Genomic DNA, 19,750 nt, shown 5'->3' with positions numbered 1-19,750 from the left:
AGTCACCAAAGGACAAATGTTATATGATTCCACTAATATGAGGTATCTAGAGTAGTCAAATTCACAAAGACAAGTATAATGGTGGTTGACAGGAGCTGGTGAATTGGAGAATGGGAAGTTAGTGTTTTAATGGGTACAGAGTTTCAGTCAGCAAATAGCAAAAAGTTCTGCAGAAGGATGATGGTGATGGTGGCAGAACACTGTACATATACTTAATGCCACTATACACTTAAAACTGGTTAAAATGGGAGTTCCCTGGTGGCCTAGCAGGTTAACAATCCAGCACTGTCGCTGTGGTGCAGGTTTGCTCCCTGGCCTAGGATCTTCTGCATGCTGTGGGCATGGACCAAAAAAGGAAAAGGTTAACATGGCAAATTTTATGTTATATTTTACCACAATTAAAATTTTTAAATAAAAGAAAACAAAAAGTCACACTTTTCTCTGAAAACTTTTTTTTGCAGTATAGTTGATGTACAATGTTGTGTTGGTTTCAGGTGTACAGCAAAGTGATTGCTTCTAAGAGTTCTTTTGTGGTGCAGCAGGTTAAGGATCCAGCATTGTCACTGCAGCAGCCTGGGTCACTGTTGCAGCGTAGGTTTGATCCCTGGCTTGGGAACTTGCACATGCCGTAAGCACAACCAAAAAAAAAAAAAAAAAAGATTTTATATATATGTATATATATTCTTTTTCAGATTCTTTTCCATTGTACGTTATATTACAAAATAGAAAATATACAGCAAGTCCTTGTATATTTTATACATAGTAATGTGTATCTGTTAATCCCAAACTCCTAATTTATCCCTCCTGCTACTTCCTGCTTTGGTAAACTTAATTTTGTTTTTTATGTTTGTGAGTTTATTTCTAGGTTGTAAATAAGTTCATTTGTATGACAATTTACTTCTTTCTGAAAAGCATTTTCAGTGGGAAGAGAATCTGAAGTTAACAAGTATTTTATAGTATTTTAAAGAAGTGACCCAACTCTCTTTTGGCCTGCAGTTTCTAACAAAAACTCTGTCATTCTTTATTTCTCTGCTTATAACATCTTTTTTCTTCTGCTTTTAAGATTTACTTTCTCTATTACTGATTTTCAGTCATTTGATTATGATGTGCCTTGGTGTGTGTTTTTTTAATGTTTCCTTCAAATCGGATTCACTGACCTTTACACATCTATGTGGTTTATAGTTTTCTCTAAACACAGAAAATTTTCAGTCATTATCTGTTCTAATATTTTCCTGTTCCCTCTCTCTTCCCTTGATTATGTAATTAATTTATTTTAGACTACATGATTCTATCCAACAGCTCACAGGTGCTCTGCTCATTTTTTTTGTCTTTTCACTGTGTCTCATTTTGGACAGTTGCTATTCCTACATATTCGAGCTCACTTATCTTTTCTTCTGCTGTCTTATCTGCTATTAATTCCATCAAGTACTTTTTATTTCAGATATTGCATTCATCTCTAAAATTTCCATTTATTTTCATATGTTTTATTTCTGTCCTCGTTTTCCTGTTTTCCTCTACCTTCCTGAACATTGATAGCATATTAATAACAATTCTATTTCCAGCTTTGTCTGTTAAATCAATCATCTTTGTCATTTCTGGGTCACTTTCTATTGATTTTTTTAAATGCTGGTTATGGGTCATATGCTCATGCTTCTGTAAGCATTTTAATTTTTAATTGAAATGAAATTGATGTGATATCAAATTAACCATTTCAAGTGAAGACATTGATAGCATTTAGTACAGTCACAATGTTGAGCAACCACCACTTCTACCCAGTTTCAAAACATTTTTATAATACAAAACGAACTCCATACCCATTAGGCAGTTACTCCCCTTTCCTCCTTACCCCTAGAACCTGGCGATCACCAATCTGTATTGTCTCTAAAGATTTACTTAATCTGGATATGTCATATAAACAGAATCCTCCAACTTGTGACCCTTGTGTCTGACTTCTTTCAATTAGCAAAATGTTTTGAAGCTCAGCACATTGTACCATGTATCAGTACATCATCTTGTTTTACAGCTGAATAATATTCTATAGGGTGTATATACCACAATTTGTTTACCCAATTATCTATGGATATTTGGAGCTGCTTCCACCATTGGGCTACAGTAGACAGTGTTACTATGAGCATGTGTGTACATATATTTGAATACCTGTTTTCAAATATTTTCAGTATACACCTAAGAGTGGGATCATATGGTAAGTCTATGTTTAACTTGGTAAAGAATTGCCATGCTGTTTTCCACAGAAGCTGAAACACTTTACATTCCCACCAGTATTGCACAAGTGTTTCATTTCTCCACATCCTTGCCAACGCTTGTTACTGTTGTTCTCTTTGATTCTGGCCATCTGAGTGAGCATGAAGTGGTACTCACTGTAGTTTCATTTGCATTTCCCCCATCACTAATGAGAGTATTCGTTCACATGCACGTTGGTCATTTGGACGTCTTCTTTGGAGAACTGTCTATTCAAGTCCTTTGCCAACCTTTAGTGCGGCTGTCTTTTTGTTGTTGAGTTCTGAATTTTCGTTCTTATATTAGGTCACTGATCCATTTTGAGTTAGTTTTTGTATGTGGTGTAAGATAAAATAAAAAGAATAAAAAGTTTTTTCTTTTTTCTTTTTGGCTGTGTCCATAGAATGCAAAAGGTCCCAGGCCAGGGACTGAACCCATGGCATAGCAGTGACCCAAGCCACTGCCGTGACAACACCAGATCCTCAACATCACATCCTTAACCCACTGCACCATAAAAGAACTCCCCAAGTTTATTCTTTTGCATGTGGATATCCAGTTGTCCCAGAACCATTTGCTGAAGATACTCTTTCCCACACTGAGTGGTCTTGGCACTCTTATCAAAAATCAGTTGGCTAGGAGTTCCCATTGTGGCTCAGCAGAAACAAATCTGACTAGTATATATGAGGCTGTGGGTTTGATCCCTGGCCTCGCTCAGTGGGTTAAGGATCCGTGAGCTGTGGTGTAGGTCGCAGATGCAGCTCAGGCCTGGCATTGCTGTAGCTGTGGTGTAGGCCGGCAGCTGAAGCTCCAATTAGACCCCTAGCCTGGCAACCTCCATATGCTGCAAGTATGGCCCTAAAAAAAAAAAAAAAAAATCAGCTCTCTACATATGAATTAGTTTATTTCCAGCCTTTCAATCCTATTTCATTGATCTATTTCTCTACCTTATGCCAGTACCAAACTATTTTGATTACTGCAGTTGTAGAGTGTGTTTTGAAATGGGGAAGTATGAGCCTCCAACTGTTCTTTCAAGATTGCTTTTGGGAGTTCCCATCATGGCGCAACAGAAACGAATCTGACTAGGAACCATGAGGTTGCAGGTTCAATCCCTGGCCCCACTCAGTGGGTTAAGGATCCAGCAATACCATGAGATGGTGTGCAGCTCACAGATTGCAGCTTGGATCTGGCATTGCTGTGGCTGTGGTGTAGGCTGGCAGCTGTAGCTCCAACTAGACCCCTAGCCTGGGAACTTCCATATGCCACAGGTGCAACCCTAAAAAGACAAAAAATAAAAAAATAAAAAAAGATTGCTTTGGCTATTTGGGCCTACTGCAGTTCCATTAAGAAGGTGAAGATAAGCTTTTCCAGTTCTGCAAAAAAGGTCACTAGAATTTTGATAGACATATTAAATATGTACATTGTGCATAGTTCTGCCATCTTAATAATATTAAGTCTTTCAATCCATAAACACAAAATATCTTTCCTTTTATTCAAGTCCTCTTTAATTTCTTTCAACAATGTTGTAGAGTTTTCAGAGTACAGGTTTCTCAATTCCTGTATGCTTCTGGATGCTATTATAAATGGAACTGTTTTCTTAATTTCCTTTTGGACTATATACAGAAACACAATTGTATTTTGTGTGACCTCGTACTTACAATTTTTCTGAATTCATTTTTTAGCTCTATTTAGTTTTTTGGTAGATTTTTGGGGATTTTCCATATATGGCACCATGTCATCTTCAAATAAAAAGTTTTACTTCTTTCTTCCCAAGTTGGATGTCTTTCATTTCTTTTTCTTGCCTAGTTGCTCTGGGTATAATTTCCAGTACAATGCTGAATAGCAGTGCTGAGAATAGGCACCCTTGTCTTGTCCCTGACCATAAGGAGAAAGTTTTTAGTCTTTTACCATTGAGTTGGATGTTAGCTGTTTTTCATAAATACCCTATATCAAGTTGAGAAGTGTCCTCATAGTCCTAGTTTTTAAGGGTTTCTATCATGAACAAGCGTTGGATTTTGTCAAATGCTTTCAGTATCAACTGAGGTGATCATATGGGTTTTTTTCCATTATGCGGTATATTATACATACTGATTTTTCTGCATTCTTGTGTTCCTGGAATAAATCTCACTTGGCCATGGTGCACAATCCTTTCAATATATAGTTGGATTCAGGCTTTTAGTATTTTGTTGAAGATTTTTGCATTTAAGTCATGAGAAATACTGATCTGCAGATTTTTTTCATGGTGTCTTTAGCATCAGTATCAGAGTAATACTGGCCTCAAAGAATGAGTTAGGAAATATTCCCTCCTCTCCTATGTTTTGGATGCTTGATAAGGATTGGTAATAATTCTTCTTTAAACATTTGGTAGATCATCAGTGAAGTCACTGACCCCAGACTTTTCTTTGCTTGGGAGGGATTTTTTTTTTTTTTTTTTAATTACTGATTCAACCTGTTTACTTCTTGCAGGTCTGCTGATATCTTCTATTTCTTCTTAAGTCAGTTTTGGTAATCTGAGTTTCTACAAATTTGTCCATTTCATGAAGCTTATCCAACTTGTTGGCATAAAATTGTTCATGGTACTCTTGATTATTTCCTTAAGGTCAATGGTAATATCCTCACTTTTCTTTCTTTCTTTTTTTTTTTTTTTTTTTTTTGGTTTTTAGGTCCATACCTGTGGCATATGGAAGATGGAAGTTCCCAGGCTAGGGGTCGAATTGGAGCTGCAGCTGCAGGCCTATGCCACAGCCACAGCAATGCAGGATTCAAGCCATGTCTATGACCACAGCTCACAGCAATACCAGATCCTTAACCCACTGAGCGAGGCCATGGGTCAAACCCACATCCTCATGGATACTAGTCGGGTTCACTACCACTGAGCCCCAGTGGGACTCCCTCCTTTTTTATTTCTGATTTTAGTTATATGCATCTTTGCTATTTTTCTTTGTCTAGCTAAAGGTTTGTCAATTTTGTTGATCTTTTCAATGAACCAACTTTTATTTTTGCTGATTCTCTATACTGTTTCCCATTCTCTATTTTGTTTACTTCCATTTTAACCTTTATTATTTTCTTTTTTTGGCTAGCTTTGGGTTTAATTTGCTCTTCTTTTTCTAGTTTTCTTAAGGAGAAAAGTTAGATTGCTTAAGATCATTCGTCTTTTTTTTTTTTTTTTTTTTGCTGCTGTTGGGTGTTTTGTATATAGCTGTTAGGGTCTAATTAGTTTATAGTGTTGTTCAAGCCCTCTATTTCCTTACTGATCCTCTGTCTAGATGTTCTATTCCTTATCCAAGGTGAGGCAAGCACTTTAGTTCTGGATTGGATGACAAACACTGTGAATTTTACATTGTTGAGTTCTGAATTGTGTTATATTCCCCTATATAGTACTGGACTTACACAGTTAAGTTACTTGGGATCACTTGGAGCCTTCTGAAGACTCTAATGCCCCATGTCTTTCAAGGTCTTTACACTCTAGATAGTGATGACATAAACTACTCCCAGCCTTGTGTGCGCTCTAGAAATTGCTTTCTTGCTGCTTTCCAGTAGTTCTTTTCCTGGCTCTAAGTAGGTCCTGTCATGCATCTACCAATCAGAACTCAGCCAAAGACTCAAAAGGAACCCTCTGCAGCTCTCCAGGATGCATATATGTTTGAGTGCACTTTTTAACTTTCACATGTACTCACCACTCTCCCCAACAGCTCCCTCCTCTCTAGTAGTCTGTCCTACAGTTCTAACCAACTTGGTCTTCCCAAATTCTAACCTGTTTCCTAATCTCAACAAAACTGGGTTCTATTCTGATTTCTCCAACTCATCCTGCAGCCTGTAAATAACTTCTAGGCTCTACTGTAAATTGGCACAATAGAAGGGCTTACCGTACTTGTTTGTATTCTCTCAAGCATCAGAGTCTGGTGCCGCCTGTCATCCAATGTCCAAAAAACACTGTTCACATATTTATACATTCTGAAGTTATTTAAGGAGAAAGTGTGTATTACTGCTGCATAACAATTACCCCAAGCTTTAAAAATAAGCATATTTTTTTCATATATTTTCTAAGGTTCTGGAATCAAGGAGCAGCTTAGCTACGTGGTTCTGGCTCAGAGTCTCTCATGGGGTTGCAGTCAAGGTGCTGAGGGCCAGTAGTCTAGGGCTGGAAGCTTGACAAGGGCTGGAAGATCTACTTCCAAGAAGACTCAGTCACACACTATTGGCTAAAGGCTTCAGTTCATTGTTAGCTCTTGGCAGGAGGCTTCAGTTTCTCACCAACTGGGCCTCTCCAGTGGGCTAATTCACAACCCAACAGCTAACTCCTCTCAGAATCAACAATGCAAGGCAGCACAGAGGAAGACAGAGAAGGATGGAAAAGCCACAATGTCTTTTATAACCTATCCTTGGAAACAATTTATCACTTCTACCATATTGTATTGAGCACACAAACAGATGTACGAGAGGATTACATAATTACATAACGGTGTAAATACAAAAAGGCAGAGATCACTGGAGGCTACCTTGGAACCTGGCTACAGAAAGGATAAATCCTGTTATGCCCACACAGCAGAAAGCCAAAGCCCTTCCTATATATTTTAACATCCTTATGTTTACTACTTTTTTAACCTTCTAATTGTAGACTGCATCCTGACTTCAAGAGAGATGGACAAATTGCAGATCCTACAAAAGCCAGGCTTTGAGAAAAAATAACTAAGAGTAAGTATCAACAGATTTTAAGCAAAAAGGATAGAGTTCTTGGGGCCTATGGCAAGAAAGAGGAGAGCACTGCAGCTGACCATGGCTTGAGAAATGTCCAGTGCCTCAATCCCCTAAACAAGTACTTTACTCTCATGACCAAATGAAATGTCTGTCCTCCTTTCTCATCAACCTCCAGAGCAGCAATAGCAATAACACCAGCCATACAATATCAACAGCAGTAGCAAGAGTACTAGGACCAACGCTAAGCATTTGGTCTTTGTTATCTCAATTACTCCTCACAACAAACCTATAGGGTATGTATTGTTTGTCCCTTAAATACTAGGCCTTTTGTTTCTTGTTGACTGATCCCTGGCTTTACACTTTACAGTATATCTTGACAGAACTTTATTCTTTCCATATAACACCTGGCTCCCTCTTACCCTATAGGGTTCTCTACTCTCCGGCACTGAAACTGTTTTGTCCTTCCTGTTCTTCTACTCCTCTTGAGTCAGAATTTAAAGCTTCCCCTTAGCTTCCATGTTCCCAATAGCTACTCCCAAACCTCTTTAAAAGGAACCACCAAACCACTTAGACCTCTGTAATGCCCTGTTGCTGGGCTCTCCCAATGCTACAGCTGCCTAACACAGACTACCCAACCCCTTAGGACACACTGCCCCATCAATGTGCCTCATCAACTAATCCCAAAACATTTGCCCTATTTCAGTCACTAATTTTAAAATATTATTTCATCGCACATTGTCCTTCTCAAATTATATTTGCTACAGCTTAATGTGCAAATGGGTTTCCTTTCCCTAGGGGTTTATAATTAATCATCAGGGAGAAAGGTCCAAAATATATCAAACTCCTACTTAGTACAGTACCTTGGAAACAGAGCTTACCATTAGTTATGCGTTGAATAATGAATGAAAAAAAAATAAAGCTCAGAAAATTCCCAAGAGGATATAATCCACAGAATTTTTACAATAAAAAGGTAAAGAGATCAATGGACAAATATAAGCAATTCACAAAAGACAAAAGAACAAATACAAGCAAATCATAGAAATGCATACTAAAATACCACTTTCAATCTTAGACTGACAAAGTCTGAAAATATGTCAAGGAAATAAACAGGCATTCTGATAAACTTCTAATATAACTTTGTACTTTTGATATTTATGCATCAAATATCTTTAAAATCTACATACTTGTTTGACTAGTATTTCCATTTCTTTTTTTTTTTTTTCTTTTTTTTTAGGGCTGTGCCTGCGGCATGTGGAGGTTCCCAGGCTAGGGGTCTAATCAGAGCTACAGCTGCTGGCCTACACCAGAGCTACAGCAATGCAGGATCCGAGCCACATTTGCGACCTACACCACAGCTCATGGCAACACCAGATCCTTAACCCAATGAGTGAGGCCAGGGATTGAACCCGCAACCTCATGGTTTCTAGTCGGATTCGTTTCCTCTGTGCCATGATGGGAACTCCCAGTATTTCCATTTCTAATAATTAATTGCAACAAAATAATGGTCAAAGAACACAGGTATATGTAAAAAAAAATATACTCACTGTGGCACTATAATACAAAATCTGTCCAACAATAGGGATCTGATTAAATAAACTCTAGCACTTCCAAACTATGGATTATTATTAAGTCACTTTAGAACACTATGTATTGCATAATCCTCGTTTTTTAAAATAACATATATTCACATAAAAACATACCTACATGGGTGGGGGAAGGGAGGGAGGGATGGACGGACTGGGGGCTTGGGATTGGCATATGCACACTGAGGTATATGGAATGATAGGCCAACGGGGACCTGCTATACAGCACAAAGAACTCTACCCAATATTCCATGATAATCTATGTGGAAAAAGAATCTGAAAGAGAATAAATGTGTGTACATGTATAACTGAATCACTGTGGTACAGCAGAAATTACTACAACCTTGTGAATCAACTATACTTCAATAAAACTTTAAGAAATAAAAAATTTTTTAAAAACATCTGCAGAGAAAAAAAATCTAGAGGTATACACCCCCAGATGTAACCAGTGATTGTTTATGTAAAGAATAGTGGAATTATTTATTCTTTTTTTTTACTTATCAATACCAACTAATTTTTCTACAAGAGTTGTGCATGGATAACAACACACAGTCTTAAAAGGCAAGAGTAAAAATGAGGAGTACGATTTAAAGGTAGAAGTGCCATTATCAAAACAGAACATTCCCATGTTTCCTAATAATAATGTCAGGCAGAATTAATATCAGCTAACACAGTTAAGTAATTTAGTATTCAATGGCTGCACCCACAGAATATGGAAGGTCCTGGGCCAGGGACTGAATCCAAGCTGCAGCTGCGATAACACAGATCCTTTAACCCAGTGTTCTGGGGCAGGGATCAAACCCACACCTTCACAGTGACCCAAGCCACTGCAGTAGGATTCTTAAACCACTGCACCACAGAGGGAACTCTGAAAGCCTAGTGTTCAATTAGTTCTAGGAACACATACAAAAGAATTTGCTAGTACTTTTCAGGCATTTTAAGAAAACAAAAGACTTGCCAAATAAAAATTTATTACTAATCCTAATGACAGTGTTGAAAATCACAGAGTAAAAGTTTCTACTTCTTCAAGATAAGTGTTAGCTTTGATTGCCTTTTCATGTGCTTTCACATTTATCTTGAGAACCCTCTCTCTAATGGGAGAGCAGTCACCATGAAAGTGATGTAACCCAAAAAAACACTCCTAAGTTTAAGAATTCCATGGGACTTCATTTCGGCTGAAGAGAGAGTCTTCTCTCTAATTTCTAGTATTCCAAATTAGGTTAGCTTTTCCCCTCAGGCTTGAACATTTTAGGGACTAAAACTCAGTAACACAAGAGGGGAACGGATGTGTGCATATGTATAACCGAATCACGTCGTTGTCCAGCAGAAATTATCACAACACTGTAAGTCAACTATATGTCAATAAAACTTTTAACAAAACATAAGAGGGGGTCCTAAGCAAGTCGAGGAATACATTATCTGTTACGGGTAAAGCACGTATGTCTCCAGGCACTGTGGACAATTTCTAGCCAAAAGCCCTGGGAACTGTTTGTGACCATGCAGAATGTTGCCCAGGGGTTGTCTGCAAATGCCTGGTTCAACATGACCAGCAGCAAAGAGGGTTAGTAAATCCTCACTAGAACTGACCTATAAACTATCACTGTCAATGATGTTGTCTGACATAAAAGGAATGGTCATTTCCATCTGTCGACGGTAGCATATGAAACAAGTTATTCTAACTGTACCCAGATAATTACTGGCAGGTATCCAAATAGTCATTTAGGGAGAACCTGACATCCACAGCACAGCACATGACCTAAGTCATGTCTCTTAAAGCTCCGTCAATGCAGCCAATGGGATTTGATACAACTGTGAAGGCACAGGACTCACTTAAGCACAGTTTGATTCCTTTTGGCCTATGTTAGTAATGTCTTTGATGAAAGAAGTACTTGTTGCACAAGAAAACTCTCTAGTACAAGGAGAAAATCAAAGAGCGACTTTGCATAAGGGGGAGATGTTACATTAACAGCCTTTGTGTCGAGTGACATCATACAATACCAAAATGACAACGTGAGTACTGTGTGGTTACTGTTGACAAGAAGGGAGATCTCCTTGCTTCAGTGACAACCCTAGCATCATTCATCCACTCGTTCAGCAAACACAGGAAAACCATACACAACAAGAACTGTGCTAGGACCTGGGGATACAGAAATAAACAAGCCGAGTCAGTGCCTCTGATGTCTAACAAGGAAGACAGACAGTAAATAAATACACACTTGAATAGAACTTAGAATGTCAGGATGTCATTAAATAAAAGAGCCAGGTATTATGGGAGCAAATCCTAGGCCTGAGAGTCCAGGGGACCAAGCAGGAAGGGGGTGGGAGGTGTTCAGGGAGAGGTAGTCTGAGCAAAGATCCTGCAGCTGAACCACCTTGCTCAATCTAGGACCTGAAAAAATCTGATTTGACTGAAGCAGTTAGACTGTTTCCTGGACACATATTAAACCTGAAACGCGTAAAGACATGCAAGTTAAGAGATCGAGTTGGTAATTCCTACCTGAGTACGGAGCTCAGAAAAGAAATCTGGACTAGGTATAAACTTAGAATTGACTGGCTTAGAGATGGTAGGTGATGCACCGAAACTGAAGGTTTCTTAGGCAAAGTAAGCTGGATTGGGAGGGATGGGGGTGTCATCATTTATCATTTATTACATCCTCAAATCACAAATTAATTTATGATTGTAATCAAAGTACTTACTTATCTCTTGACTTGCAAATGTGAAATACAGTATTTTCTAATACTACAGTTATGATATAGTGCCCTTTTTGTTCAGAAAGGATAAAATCAAATGTATAAAGTTCCTGGAGAAATGCTAAGACCTAAGAAAAATATATCTTTCAGTGAGTCTAAGGCATTATATGCTATAGTTGATTTAGCACAGCACTTCCTTCTAGTCTTTCTCAGTGCCCTAGAAAAGGAATCTTTTTTTAACGCACTGATACAACTACTTCATAAGATTTGTCACTAGAAATGCTTTCAGTCTGCAGAAATGCCACCTACTGAAGCTAGATCATGACTGTAAGCATCCTGAACACACCGACAAGTCCAGAGGGAATGTCACGTCAAAAAGAACAAACTTTGTGCTCTGCAAGCTCAAAAGTTATCAACTTTCAGGACTACAGCTATAATCCTTCCACAACCTGCCCTGCAGTCTTGCTATAATGAATATAAGGTATGTAATTGCTCTATAAAGTGGTGGTCAGGTTATGATAATAGAAAAGCTGAGTTAAAAGATTCCCCGATTTACGGCCTAAGCACCATGTAAGTGTGACATGCCATAACACAAACTCACCTGATTTATCTGAAGCATGTTAAAACAATATTGTCCAAACTGCTGTATCCCTCAGGGCTCCAAAAACTAGAAAATGAAAATGAAGAAATAAAGTTTAACTTAGTTGGTGATCTCAGTGATTAGTACTTTATAAACACATGCCCATGATCAAAACCAAACATAAAATGGATCAGTATCAGCATAGGACTCTATACAATGATAAACATGTTCTTTATCTTTGCTGTCCAACCTGGTAGCTACTAGTCACATACGGCTTCTAAGCATTTGAAATGTGGCTAAAACAACTGAGAAAGTAAAAAAAAAAAAATTTGGCTGCAGCCCCAGCATTCAAAAGTTCCCAGGCCAGGGATCAAACCCAAACCACAGCAGTTAACCAGACCCACAGCAGTGACAATGCTGGATCCTCAACCTACTGAGCCACCAGGGAACTCCTGAGAAAGTAAATTTTAAATTTTCTTTAATGTTATTTAAACTTAAATAACCACATGTGGCTAGTGGCTACTGCACAGTGGACAATGCAGATCTAAGCTGAACAAAGTCCCTGTTAGTTCTAGAGTTCTAAGACAATTTCAGCAAAAATGAAGCTGTTAAAATAATCTAAAAGTTTCAGATTAGAGGTATTTAATACATACTTGCCTTGCTCCAGTAAAGTTTTAAAGAGCTCTGTTCCCATCCTCTATAAGATAAATTAAATCTAAAGTAAATATTAACGCACACATATTCTTTTAGGTAATATGGAAAATAGTATATAGTAAAATTACCTAGCTATATTTTTTTGTTTGTGGTTTTATTATAATCAATATAAAAATAGCAAATACATTAAAACTTACATAAAATTTTCCCCCCAAAATCGTCATCCTGACACATTCCACTGTTACATTTATTTATTTATTTATTTATTTGTCTTTTCTAGGGCCACTCCCGCAGCATATGGAGGTTCCCAGGCTAGGGGTCGAATCAGCCACAGGCCTACACCACAGCCACAGCAATGCGGGATCCGAGTCGCATCTGCAACCTACACCACAGCTCATGGCAACGCCAGACTGGCCCACTGAGCAAGGCCAGGGATCGAACCCGCAACCTCATGGTTCCTAGTCAGATTCGTTAACCACCGCGCCACAATGGGAACTCCCACTGCGACATTTAGATTTGTTTCCTTACAGGTCTAACTTCCTCTGGTTGTACTTCTTTTCATGTGGCAAATATCTTCTACATTTAATTTAAAGATAGGTATCAAAGAAGGGCAGGAAAACCAAATTTATAAATAAATAATACAATCTTATAATGGGAAAAGTTACATAAAAAAATGAATTATGTACAGCCCCTCCAAAAAAAATTATCTAAAAAGCAATGACACAATTGTGAGATGCAGCATAAGAGCTAAATCCAATCGCTTGTATAGAAATTTTTATGCTATACAATGTTAATATTGAACTTCCCTCAGAAGCAAAGGTTCTTGAGATATATACATATAGTTACAATATAAACATATGTGTGTGTCTGTACGTGTATGTGTGTGTGTGTGTGTGTGTGTGTGTTTGTGTGTGTATTTGGCTACCATTTTTTCAAAAAGACAAACTAGAGTCAACTCAAAATGACTCTGAAAGTTTTCAATTATTTCTCATAATAGTAACCTCAGCATCTGTATCAATTTTTATATTTTCCAAGAGAATTTCATGTTTTAGAAATAGCACAAGGCCTGAGTACCAGTGAATCTGTTTCAGTCCAAGCTCTTCAGACTGCCATTTGAGTCAATGTAAATTATTTTGTGTATCTCTGAGTTCTCTATCTCACTTTTTTCTTCCTTTAAAAAAAAAAAAAAAAAAAAAACCTTTAAAAAGTAAATCTAAGTGTTTGTGGAAGGCAGCCTCTAACAAATAGAATACAGAAGAAATAATGAGCTATCACTTCCAAGACTGGGTTATAAAAGGACCATTATTGCCCTCCCGGGTGTCACCTGCTTTCATTCTCCCACCTGTTTGCCCTGTGAGAAGCCAGCTGCCCCATCATGAGCTGCCCTGGACGACCTACATGGCAAAGAACTGAGGGATGCCTCCAGCCTACAGCCCAAAAGACACTAAGGCCTTTGGTCCAATATCCCCCAAGGAACTGAATCCTCCCAAGAGTCAAGTGAACAACGCAAAAGTAGATCTTCTCCCCAATTGAGCTTTCGCATGAGAATAAGGCCCCACAGACAGCTTACCTGCAAGCTCTTAGGGAGCCCTAAACCCCACGCACTCAGACGAGCTGCACCCAGATTTCTAACCCACAGACCTGAGATAATAAATATTTGTTGTTTTAAGCTCTTAATTTCTGGAGTAATCTGTTACATGACAATATATGAGATAGTTCCATTCAACTCTAAAATTCTCTAATTCTATGGTGTTTTAAGTATTAATTAATATACTTAGGTAGACCCCCCCCAAGAAAATCAATTCCCTGTTCAACATAAACAAAAGAGTAACACTAGAATTTGAAAGTGGTAAATTATGAATTATTAAACATTTACATTTTATTTAAAAGAGGAAAACATTAAAAAATATAGCATTAGTCAAAAGGTATTAAAATACACTCTATAACTAAAAATACAAACCCAACTAATTTTCTTTTTTTAATTGAAAACAATTCATCTGGATATGAATAAATCACTAAAAGCATCTCAGTGATTTAGCGTCCCTTATGTTCCAGAATTTAACATGAAGTCGTAAGCATTTACCAAATTTGAGAAACCTCATTTTGTTTTTATTTCATGTAAGCCTCTAAAAGTTATAAATGTTTATCTGTGGACCAGTACATGTTCCCTCAGTATTAGAGTTTGGCAACAATGATGGCTGATTCTGAGAAGTAGGCACAATAAAATACAGGAGTATATTTTTTAGGTTCTAACCTTCTGATATACAAAAGGTAGTTGTTTTGTTTGTTTTGTTCTGACTACACCCGCAGCATGCAGAAGTTCCTGGACCAGGGGTTGAACCCACACCACAGCAGTGAAAACACCAGATCCTTACCACTAGGCCACCAGGGAACTACACAAGGTAGTTTTATGAAGAAACAAAGATGAAAGCATCTATTCACTTAAAATTGACCATACAATTTTAAATATTTTGTAATCCTTTCCTTCATAATTATAAAATAAAGATCCATATAAATGAAAACATGAAAGTAATATTGTGTGCAACAGTGCTCTGTGAGGTAACTGGACAACATCCTGAACTTACGCTTTTTCACAAACAAGTTACATCAGGCTTTTATCAATATAAATTTTAACTCTCGACAATCTGGAATGCCCACTTCATTTCTTCTTTAAAGACATGCCAGGCCTACCATCCTACATTTAAAACAACTTCATAAAATAGCAAGTCCGATCAACAAAACAGCATTTTACACTGCCTACAGTTTCATAAAATTCACCACTCCCCTGTCAAAAAAGTTCCCAGCTGATATCCATTTCCATTACAGCTAAGTACTTTTAGAGAAACCTATTCACATGTCCCCAAAATGCCCTACAGTGTTATCCAGTCAGGCACATTAGGACACGGAGTTCCAGATTCCAAGCTACTAAGTGAAAACAGGCAGGGCAGTCTATGAAGAGAAGGCACTACTAGCTGGAGAAGACGTGTCCTCATCAAGAATTAAAGGTCCAACGTGTATCTGAATTGTACTGCTATAACTCTCTGTTCTTGTTACGACATCCTGCCTCTCTGGTTAATTGAAAACTATGCAAAATTAAACCCTGCTTTATTAAATGGCATTATTAAAGTAATAGATCTATAAATTTGATATTGGCACCCATCCCGCAACTGACAGGCAATACTCACTTAAATGTCTCATTTGACAATACGAAAAGCAAAAACATTTAGAACTTTTTATTCAAAATCAACGATACACAAATATGAACTATAATATTATGGCTCCCCGACACTCATCTAGTATTTTCTTGATTATCTAGATGAGGCACAAATATATCCATCATGATCTGATTACACTGTGCATCTGTCCCACTCTTCAGTCTAAGAGCAAAACAATTCAATTTTGCAACATCTAGACTCTTCCCTTTTCTTTATGATGACCTGTACACATAAATGATCAGATACCCAGTGCTCAGTGTTCAAAAGAAGACAGAGCAATAGGAGTAAAGAGGAGGTTAACTACAACGGAAAAAAACCAACATACTGGCCAATTATATCTTCCAGGACCTGATCCTAACAGAGGAAAAGCACTCAGCCTCACTTTTTATATCATTTATATCCTAATAACTGTGATGACCACCTTAGATATTTCTGATATTCTTTGCTTTAAACCAGACCAAGCAACTCTTCCCTAGAACCTCATTCCAGGCAAGCCAAATATGCTAAAATGTGGATTTTAAAAATCATTTTCCATGCTGAAGTATTTAGGCATAAAGAGCCATGATGTGACTTACCCTCAAATGGTCCAGGAAAAAAATATTGTGTGTGTGACAAAGAGAGATCAAATGATTATTTGGTAAAATGGTAACAGATGAATCTAAGTTACAGTGACATGAATAGCCTTTCTTTGTATTGTTCTTATTCCTGGTAGTTTTCTGTAAGTTTATAATTATTTCCAAATAAAAAAACTAAAACTTAAAAATTGGTGGAGTTTTCTTGTGGTGCAGTGGGTTAAGGATCTGGCATCACTGCAGCAGCTCAGGTTGCTGCTGTGGCACGGCTTGGATCCCTGGGCTGGAACTTCCACATGCCACAGGGCAAAAAAAAAAAAATTACATGTCATTCTATCTGAAATTAACAGTACATACAATTATACAGCAATATTTTTACAAATACAAAACAAGTTAAGGAAAATTTTAGTGGCATATGGGAAATCTGCACCATACCTACCAACTAATAATCACTGAGGAATAAATTTCAAATTACAATGCCATGGAATGATGTGGCTACGGTGACTTGAGTTAAAACCATAGCCAGAAAAAAAAAAAAAAAAAAAACACAGACATCACATAGTTTGGTGTAAGTGCTTCACAAATTTAATACAGGCCTGCTGCAAAATGCAGCAAATCTACAATTCAAGTGGTATGTGTTATCTCTGGTTTGCAGTAAAATATAGACAAAATGAAAAACTTGCCCTATTACAAAACAAGCAAGATGTAGAATGTCTTGGTTTTGATGTTTTATTAAATGAGATTTTTTTTCCCCACTGCAGCTCAATTCACAACAGTGTATGTGAATCATCTTAAGAAATCAAGGACGGAGAAGAAATAGCCTTCAGGAGCAATGTTGCAATCTTTTCTCCTACAAGGTTACTATTATCCTGCCTGCCCATCACAATTTTGATTTCAAATGTTCATCATGCTTTCTTAAAACATAAGGATGCATCAGAAGAGCAGTAAGACTTGGCAAAAGTTCGCCAAAATTGTGAACTCAAACATTAAAAATAAAGGTTTGCAGCGAACAGTGAAATACCTTTAAAAGAGCTTTCTGCAGGAACCACCCACTTGAAAATCCTATAGTACCTTCCTCTAATTGAACGGTCCTTCTCAACTCAAGTAGTTCTAAACCTTAAAAGGGAAAGGGAAGGGGGGGGGGCGGGTGTCACGCCAAGTATGGCCCCTTTCCAAAGAAAATTATCCACAAATGCAAAATTCTGCACATATTTCCAGGGACTTCCAGAACCCCGAGGCCATTATCCCAGCCCCCCTCCCGAAGAATATCAGCGTCGCGTCTCAATTGCCTCTGCAGAACAGCCCCCACGACACAATCCACGCGGCTCTCCCCGGAGGGACTGGAGGCTCTGTCCTTACACCGTGGAGTCTGTAACTGATCTGCCTCTTCGCCCGACTCCCTTCACCTCCGCAAGGTCACAACTGCCAACTACCCCTTTAAGCAGAGCCCTCACCGGAGTAGTTCGTAGGAGCCACGGCAGAACTTGCCTGTCATAGGATATATTTTGTCCCCCTCGGCCCCACCTACCTTCCCCATTTCGGCGCGTTACGTCTTCATCACTTGCCCATTCTACAGAAATAGCCACCGCCGCCGCCCCCCGGCGCGCCCCCCGGCGCGCCCCCGCCCCGCCGCTGCTCCCGCGCCCCTAGGCCCATTCCCCGCAGACCCTCCCAGGATGGGCCTCCCCCCCCCCCCCCAGTTTCCCTTCCCCTCCCAACCTCCTCTCCGCAAGGACCTCCCCCCAGCCTTCCCCCTCCCGCACCGCCACTACCCCCGCTATCCCCCCCTTCCCGGTTCCCACCCCCGCCCCCAAGACCCCACCTTCCCAGGTCCCTACTACCCTGGGGCACACACCCCCCCGCCACCGCACCACGTTCGCACCGGCCTCTTCGCCTTCCTCCCGGCTCCTCCTCTCCAGACACCTGTGTCGACCCACCCCCTCCACACACGCCCCCCCCAATTCTTTCGCTACCTCCCCAGCTCCCCGGCCCCCGCCATCCTCCTTCCCTCCCCCTCCCGCCCGGAGCGAGCCCGCGGAGGGAGGGAAGGCGCGGGGGAGGGGAGGCCGCGAAGGGGCCGCTCTTCTCGGGGTTCGCCGCGCGCCGCGAACCTGCAAAGCTCCCCAGCGCCCTCTGTCTCCTCCGCCAGCGGGGCGGATGTCGGGGTCTCCCGGACGCACCCCTCCTCCAGGGAATTTACCTTCTCGCCAGGGACACTTTGCAGACGGCTCCAACATTGGCAAACACTACAGAGAACTGACCCCACTCGGCCGCCGCCGCCGCCGCCGCCGCCGGCTTCCACCCCTCGGGCTCCCCGCCCCCCGCCTCCGCCTGCCCGCCCGCCCGCCTCCCCGGCGCTCCCGCCGCGCCCTCCCGGGCCCGCGCCGCGCGCCCCCGCCGACGCAGCCGCTCCCGCGCCCCAGCTCGCCCGGTGTGCGCGCGCGCGCCCCTGGCCCGCCCCCCCGCCCCGCGGCCGCGCACCGGGCGCCCGCCCTCCCTCCCTTCCTTCCTCCACTCGCCGGCGCGCGGCCGAGCGCGGCCATTGTTCGCGGCGCCACTCCCGCCCCCTGGCGGCCGGCAGTCGGACGCAGCAGCTGCCGCCACGGGCGCTGCGGTGGTGGCGCCGGCAGGCCGGCCTCGGGCCAGGGCCGGTCCCCAGGGACTTTTGGGAAGCAGGGCGAGCGAGTGCCCGGGGACCCCACCCCGACCCCAGGCTCCTGGTCTCCAGTCCAGCTGCCCGCCTCCTCGGCTGCAAAGGATGGGCCTGGGGCAGCCTCTCCCACACCTGCACTCGGCAACTGTCTCCCCCACCCAGTTGACCCACTGCTCCTTCCAGGCAGTGTCAGAACCCCGATCCCCCGCCCGTACCTTCCCCAGGCTCCGTCGCTGGCCCTCTCTGCTCTGCTGGGGACGCGCGACCATCCCGCGTCGGCTCTGGCCGCCGCTGTGCGCTGCACGGTTTAGCGGATCCTGCACCTTTCTCGACTGCGAGGAGGAGGGGGGCGGGGGAGAAGGGGAGGGGGTTGGCGCAACTGTCTCGCCCAGAAAACACTAGTGATCGGTAATCACCTGCTCTCCAAGAGCCGCAGCGTGGCCCGACAACCTCCTCAGCCACAAAAGAAATCGTCTGTGGTCACATAAAAAAGAAATCCTTCGAACCAATAAGGATGATCACCTTAGAACAGTGTCCTAGATCCTAGATTGTTGAGCCAAGGGTGCCAGAAAACTCGAATTCCTTCTTGATTCGTCCTGGTTTTGATGTGGGTTAGTGATGTCCGGATAACTTCAACCCAGTTAAGCCCAGTGAAATTCAACAGGCCACTGCACCATAAATTGCACCATAAATAATCCGGCAATAAAGTCTGGAAATAGGGTTATTATTGTATTTTCACTTGTCCATTTGCATTATTATTCCCAGGGTTCCCTCCCAGTGTCAGTTCTCCACCTGAGCAGTGTGGACTAGGCCTGTGATTTCAGACATCACCTAAAACCATAGGTCCCTGAGCAGCTGGGAAGACACTG

The 19,750-nt window shown here is 41.0% G+C and overlaps 1 protein-coding gene across 54 annotated transcripts in view; it reads right to left on the bottom strand.

Moving 5' to 3' along the window:
• Positions 1–19,230, bottom strand: part of STAU2 (staufen double-stranded RNA binding protein 2) — a 319,371-nt gene extending 300,141 nt beyond the window's left edge. For 9 of the 54 annotated variants that reach the window (XM_085020657.1, XM_085020660.1, XM_085020670.1 and 6 more), the window contains exons 1-2: positions 18,070–18,145; positions 11,809–11,874 (exon numbers count right to left, since the gene is read on the bottom strand). Coding sequence is in view for 14 of the 54 variants with exons in the window: in XM_021089218.2 (XP_020944877.1) it covers positions 11,809–11,826 (18 nt within the window). In the remaining 40 variants the exon portion in view is untranslated. 54 annotated transcript variants of the gene reach the window in all.
• Positions 19,231–19,750: the final 520 nt, after the last annotated feature.

This window comes from Sus scrofa, chromosome 4 (genome assembly GCF_054392235.1).
Source record: "Sus scrofa isolate SSC_HxYL_T2T_F1_AM1 chromosome 4, Sscrofa_HxYL_maternal_Yorkshire_Landrace_v2.0, whole genome shotgun sequence".
NCBI classification, from domain to species: Eukaryota; Metazoa; Chordata; class Mammalia; order Artiodactyla; family Suidae; genus Sus; species Sus scrofa.
Note: the sequence above shows the minus strand (reverse complement) of the source record. Positions and strands in the feature narration are given on the sequence as shown.